Source organism: Muntiacus reevesi, chromosome 2 (genome assembly GCF_963930625.1).
Source record: "Muntiacus reevesi chromosome 2, mMunRee1.1, whole genome shotgun sequence".
NCBI classification, from domain to species: Eukaryota; Metazoa; Chordata; class Mammalia; order Artiodactyla; family Cervidae; genus Muntiacus; species Muntiacus reevesi.
This window is the reverse complement of record NC_089250.1, coordinates 180110158-180116796: the sequence shown is the minus strand read 5'-3', so window position 1 is coordinate 180116796 and position 6639 is coordinate 180110158. Positions and strand designations below refer to the sequence as shown.

General features: G+C 61.7%; 1 protein-coding gene across 3 annotated transcripts; it reads left to right on the top strand.

Annotated features, from left to right (window-relative positions):
• The first annotated feature begins 102 nt into the window (after positions 1 to 102).
• GNG13 (G protein subunit gamma 13) lies at positions 103 to 6601 on the top strand. Of its 3 annotated transcripts, none has more exons than XM_065920232.1 (4): positions 103 to 233; positions 3398 to 4708; positions 6129 to 6260; positions 6441 to 6601. In XM_065920232.1, exons 3-4 carry the CDS (start codon positions 6163 to 6165, stop codon positions 6544 to 6546), a joined length of 204 nt encoding a protein of 67 aa, XP_065776304.1. In that variant the 5' UTR covers positions 103 to 233; positions 3398 to 4708; positions 6129 to 6162; the 3' UTR covers positions 6547 to 6601. The 3 variants fall into 3 exon arrangements, with proteins under 3 accessions (XP_065776304.1, XP_065776305.1, XP_065776303.1); XM_065920233.1 differs by lacking the exons at positions 103 to 233; positions 3398 to 4708 and adding exons at positions 5220 to 5233; positions 5808 to 5866; XM_065920231.1 differs by lacking the exons at positions 103 to 233; positions 3398 to 4708 and having other exon boundaries at positions 5895 to 6260.
• The last annotated feature ends 38 nt before the right edge of the window (positions 6602 to 6639 follow it).

Below are 6639 nucleotides of genomic sequence, written 5' to 3'. Positions count from 1 at the left end.
TACAGAAGCCCCGCCCCTCGCCCAGGGGGCAGGCCCTCTACGCGCCCCGCCCCCTCCACGCTTAGACCCGGAAGGGGTCTTCCAAGGCGGCACTGGGCTTCCAGAGCGGGCTGTGGAAGAGCAGCAGCGACGGGGATCGCGGTGCAGCAGAGGTACCCGGAGCCTGCTGCCGGGCCTTCCCTCGCGGAGCCGCTCGGTACTGTCTTCACGATAAACACCGCACGTTAACACTAGTAAGAGCGCCGGAAACTTGTTTCGTTTAAGTTCTTTAGCTAAACTAGCCGTCAGCCTCCGTTCTAGGAGTCCTCGTCCAGTTAGGACTTCTGATAACGGCGTCTGTTGCGAGTTCCCTGTCCTCATCCTGGCCGTGAGGGGAAGCCCCCCGAGCCTGCCCTGCGGTCCCAGCGCCCGAGCAGCCAGGGCCCCGCGGTGCGTGGGCTCCTCTCGCCGCTCCGCACCGCCCGGGTCCTCTGGAAGCCAAGCCCGGAGCAGATTCGTCCAGGTGAAGCCGAGCAGCGAGCCGAGCACACCTCGGAGCCGTCCCGCCGGTTCCGTCCGCAGTCCAGGACGCGCTCCCGCGTTTGCTCCTTGCGTAGACTCCCATTGACTTGGTCCTTCCCCGTTTCACATGACAGACCCTTCCCCGGGAGGTTGAATTCTAGATTCCTTGTAACTCTAGTGTCAAGTTCTGCAGAGCAGTCTGCGTAGACTGCATCCAGAAGTGGCAGACGTGGCCCAGGCGAGGGAGCCCTGCGCTGAACCTGGGAGGGGTGAACGATGTCCTTGGTCCCCATGGGAGACCTCGCCCCCTGGCACAGGACGGGGGTCCTTTCTGGGGAGAGATCTTTGTGATAGTCGAGGGTCCCCATTCAGTCACTTGCACTCTGCAGTCACCAGAGCTAATGCAGCTTCTAATGAAATGAGCAGATGGCAGGGATTCCAGCTGTTTGAGGGAAGTCACTAGATGAAGGACACAAAACCGAGGGTGAGACCTGGGCAAGCCCAGAGCCTTGGGGCCTCAGTTTCCTGCTCAGCCAGTTCATCAGACCTACTCTGGGCAGTGAGCACTGCTGGGCATCATCCCTGCCGTGGGAGGCAGCCCCAGCTGACAGCAACGTTCCCTAAAGTGTCTCCTCTGCTTTTGTGGAAAACCTCTGGGCACTGAAACTTTCTAGGAGCCTCTTCCATCCACCCCTACATGGTGGGCATATCGCTTGGGACCAGAAGCATACCTGCTGAAGGTGCAAGGCCCACCACACTTGGCCACCGGGCAGGGGAGTGGGGGTGGTTATGGCAGCTGTGAGACAGAGTTGGGGGGGCCCTCCACACACCCCCAGCTCCACTCGCATAGCTGCCCCATGATCAGGTAGAATTTTCTTCAGTGCTGCACAGACCTGGGAGTGCAGCTGCAGGTCGAGAGGGAAAACCTAGAGCCATGCCCAGGCAGGCCTGGGTGACAGCGCACTGGTGGCCTGACGTGTGCATTCCTCCCACTCACCCACCCTCATGGCGAAAGGCCCTTTGGGGGTGCAGACCAGTAGACCTGCCAGCAATACGCAGGACCCCTAAGTGGCACTGGCCTCATCAGAAGGGGTCCCCCATGGCCTGTGAGCACTGGAGGGTTTGGTGCTTAGGCAGGTGCAGGCCCTCGGCCTCTTCCTGAACCTCAGGAGCACCAAGGTACAGACCATGTGCGTCTTCCTGACCCACATGCCGGCAGGAGCCAATGTCATGGGAGGACTGGAGCAGGAGGAGAAGGAGAGGGAGTCACCTGTGGGCTGCAGAGCCATTAGAATAAACTGCTTAACCAGAGTCACTTCCCTGAGACTTTATGACTAACAGCTTACGCCAATTAGAACCTGTGATTCCCTGGAATCATTCACTGTGCACACACGAGTTTGCACTTTGCACACACGAGTCTAAGGGCTTAAATTATTTTTGAAAGTCATTTTCAAACACTCAAAGATTATCCAAGAACTACCTAGTTTCTTGTGAGCTCTGTTTAACTGGATGAAATAGTTTTTTTAATCTTCCTATCCCCATGTTCACCTCAGACAGCTGTTTCCAGGGATGGGAGACAAGTAGGCACATCCCCTGAGACCTCAGGAGGGGAGTCAGCCTGTTGTAGTCGAGAGGGTCCCACCTACCCTGGGATGGGTGCGGGCAGGCTGGGCCCCCACCGTCTCCTGTCAGGCCTAGGTTATACAGCATGGACTGCTTGTCTTAAGTTTTCTCACCAGAAGCCAGGCCTGTTGCCATGGGAGGGTTGTGTGTAGGGTCTGACCCCACCCCACCCCCAAGGTCCGAAGCAAAGCTGCAGACACAGGGGAGGTGTTCTCACACGGGCCTCATCACGCCAGCACATGGGGCCAGATCTGCCCCAGCTGCACGTTTCATTTCCTGGGGCACCACGTGCAAGAGAGCCTGGTTTCAGGAGGACCAAGCAGGGAGCTGACAGCACCAGGTGGCTCTGGGTCACCAGCATGTTCTGCATACTCAGAACAGACCAGGTGAGAGGCCGGCCTCATCTCTGGCCCCTGCCTAGCAAGGCCACAGGTTTGAGTGGCACTAGGACCAAACCAGGCTGCAGGTCCTATTGGGTTGGGGCGTTTCCTGCCCCCCGAGTCCTCCTTGGGGACCCTGTTCAAAGTGGGTCAGAGCACCCCACACACCACTGACTCGTCCTGAGCACCAAAACCAGCACAAAAGGACCCTGCCTTGGCTGCATCTGCCCCCACACCCGTCACATCCCTGGGAGCCCAGCCGGCTCCCCGCTCCAGTCAGGAGCCCTATGGGCGTGGGACCTGAAACAGCCGTTTCTAGGCCAGCGAGGAGCCCTGTTGATTCTCACCAGCAGCCCAGTTAGGGGAGCTAATTTCAGAAAGGCGGTTGGTCTCCCTGGGTCTGCTCTGGGTGACTGCAAAGTGGCATCAGCTGGAGCACCAGCTGTCACTGCATCTGGAGCATCCTCCCCCCACCGCAAACCACTAGGCCTCTGTTCATTCCAGACCCATCCAGTCCCTCTGCGGTATCTGGGGTTGACAAGTCCAAACTCCCAGGAAGGTGAAATAGGAGTCACTGGTCCCCCAGTTTTCACCAAAGACAGCGGCTTCACAGGCTCACATGAGCAGGCACCCATCAGCTTGACTGCCGTGTGGAGTCACAGCCTCTGTCCCACGGAGCCACCAGGGTCAGCACAGGGATCGCTTCTGAACCCTGAGGGTCCATAGGGCAGCAGGTGTGACCGGTGCTCACAGCCAGGAAACAGCACGCAGAGCGGGAATGCAGGACCCCACGCCCCACACAGTTCCTGCCATCCTGGTGAGGTGATGACACCCAGGCATTTACTTTTTTTTTAGACCCAGGCATTTACTTTTTTTTTTTTTTTGACACCCAGGTATTTTCAAGTGCCATCATGAAGGCAGTGGTCACAGTGGAGCACTCCGAACCATGGAGGAGAGATCACACGCCACAGGCCCCAGAGCAGAGCACAGGGGCCGTGCCCCACCAGGTCGCACCAAGGCTCCTCCCGGGGCCAGAATGCAGTCCTGGGTTCCCCATTCTACCTGCACCCTCTGTGGGGAAGGCATGGCTGGGGGCAGGGACTGGTGGCCTGGTTTCAGTCTAAATCTTGAAGCCAGTTCTGGGGGCTGAGTCAACACCATGCCTGAGCACCCACCCCTTGTGAGCAGGGCCCCAGCCACAGGAGAGCCCCAGGCACCCCGAGTAACAGGGTGCCTGCCCAGTCATAGAGCACCAGAGGAACCAGGCGGGGGTGGGGGAAGTGAGGTCAAAACTGCTGGCCATCTGCCCTAAGGAGGATGCTGGCACCCTCGGCTCTAAGCCCCTCCACCCCCCTATAAATCCATAAGAAATAATCCCTAGTTTTCCTAACATGCCCCAGTTCCAGAAGCGCCTCCTGTTCCATCGTCACGTCGGTGTGGGAGAGGGCCGGGCAGGCACCGCTGACCTTGTTTTCTGCCATCACAGCAGGGAGGGCCCGGGGCGGGCGGGGAGCACCCCGGGCCTGTCCCGCTCCCGAGTGGGAGCACTTGTCAAAGGCCTGGCCCAGGTGTCCTGGGGAGCCATGGGGTCTGACCTCCGAGGGGACTGGTTGGTGACCTGGACCCTGACACCCACCACAGCTGCCCATCTGCCCACCGCTGGCCTGGAAATGCAGGACAGGAAGCAACTCCACACAGGCCCAGGTGCCCTGGTCAGAGTAGGCTCACGCCCATGGTGAGGCAGCCCCGGGCCTGTCAGCAGACACTGCGGAGGCCTGGGGGTGGGGGTGGGGGGCTGGCATCTCAGCCTGGTGACTCCAGCCCATGAGGAGCACCAGGGGCCGGGGTGCGATCTACCGGCTGATGGTCTTCGGTTCTGCACCACGTGGCAGCCTGCGAGCCCACCCAGCGCAGTGGGAGGACACCTCACCCAGAGCCAGAGCTGAGCCTACACTCTTCCTGCTGCACCTCCCACCCCTCAAAGGCTGGCAGAGTATGCCTGATGAATCCAGCTCCCCAGGGTCAGCCCAGCCCTGAGGAGGGCGGGCAGAGGGTGGGGGCGGTGCCCGGGCCTGGCCCAGGTGGTGGGATGGGCGGGGCACCTGCCCAGGCTCTGCCCGCCTGTGCCCGACTCGCTCGCCCATCACTTCGTCCTCGCCATCCCGTGGCCATCCTCATCTCTGTCCTCGCGGTCACCGTCCAAGGTAGGTCTGGGGAGCTCGCCCCTGTGCTGAGCAGAGACTCCGGGGCCCGCCCAGGTCCCACTGGGCTGACCTGGACCCTTCCCCTGCCGCAACCCCCGAGGCGCCCTTGCCTGTCCGTCTTTGGGCTTCCTCCTGTCCCAAGGGGCTGGCCAAACCGGTGGAGAGGCCCCCTTCATCCGCCGGCTGGCTGCGAGGGGAACCGCGTCCGTGCGCCGCCCACCCGCAGTGCTTGCTGAGCGAGCGAGCGCTGTGCGCCGAGGCCAGGGGCGCGCGGCGGGCGCGGCGGCGGCGGCTCCTCGCAGGTAGGGCTGGCGGCGGTGGGCTCGGGGGCTGCGAACAGGCCTACCGGCCCCCCGCCCCCAGCCTGGGGGGGGCCTGCGCCCACGTGACTCAGAACCTCCGCCTCCAGGTGGGGTGCTGGAACTCCGGTTCTCTGGGAGGAAGCCCCTCTCGCCCCCACTGGCTACCCCCCAGATATCACCCCCTCCTGGTAGACCCTCCCAGGAGCCCTTTCCACAGCCAGAGGTAGGTAATGTCACACTCCTGGCAACCCCTGCCCACACTTCCCAGGTCAAGGAAGCCAGTCCCCTGGCTCCCAGTTTCAGTGATGGGGGCGGGGGTTGGGGGACAGCAAGGGGCTTCCTGGACCCCCGAGTGGGCTGGAGCAGGGGGATGCAAGGAGCGGCTTTCCCTCCCTTCACTTGCTGGCGGGGTCTCGAGTCTGAACCTGTGGCTTTGCCGGGGAGCCCACACACTGGCAGACACTGGCTAGACATTCAGGCAAGTTGGAGGAGGCACAAGGCAGCAAGCAGGGGGCCGCAGGGGCCCCAAGTCCTGGATCAGCTGGGCGGCCCCTGACTCCAAGACCCCCAGTGCTTGCCCCACCCCAACCCCCAGGCAGAGATGCAAATAGCAGCCCCTCCCTCCTGGCCCCCCGGATTAACCTGCTCTGGGGTGGGCTTTGCCCATGCAAAGCAGAGGGAGGGGTGTGTGTGGATGTGTGTGTCCCGCCCCCGACACAAGGGTCTTCTGCTACCTGGATGGGAAATGGGTCCTGCACTTGAAGGGTCAGTGACCTGACCAGGCCTGCTGTTGGCAGGACACTGCCCCTCCCCTCTCCAACCCAGAGGCCCAGCCTTGGTGAGGCTTCGATGGCAGGTAGGGGTGCAGAGCTAGGCATGGAAAGTTTTCTCTGCAGTTAACGAGCCCCATGGGAGGTGGGGGGCAGGCACATGAGGCCTGATTAGTGTGGCCTCAGCCCCAGTCCTGTTCCCCAGTGCGTGGCAGAGGCCATGGGGACTCCCCAGGCAGTGAGCGGGTGTCCCTTTGTGTGGAGGGCGCTTACCAGGGGGAGGGTGCATCAGGAGGGTGACTGCAGGCTGGCAGCCCCCAGCTCTGTGGCTTGCCCCATACTCCCCAGCCCCAGGCTGGCCACTTCCGAAGCCCCCGATGCCATGGAGGAGTGGGATGTGCCCCAGATGAAGAAGGAGGTCGAGAGCCTCAAGTACCAGCTGGCCTTCAAAAGGGAGATGTCATCCAAGACCATCCCCGAGTGAGTCCCCAAGACACCCTGCGGAGCCGTGGCCACACCCCCCAGGCTGGCAAGATTTGCGTCTCATTTCCCTGCCCCGTGCTCATTTGTATGAGCCAAGACCACACCCCCATGCACTGCCATCAGGCAGCACTTGGGGGGCCAGGAGCCCACGTGTTCACCTACCCTCCCCACCCACAGGCTCCTCAAGTGGATCGAGGAAGGGATCCCCAAGGACCCCTTCCTGAACCCCGACCTGATGAAGAACAACCCATGGGTGGAGAAGGGCAAGTGCACCATCCTGTGAGGCCCCGCGGCCCAGACTCACGCCTCCCTGTAAAGTGGACGCATCTGTAAAGGTGTGACTTTTATAAAGACTCTGCGAGAATGCTGCTGCTTT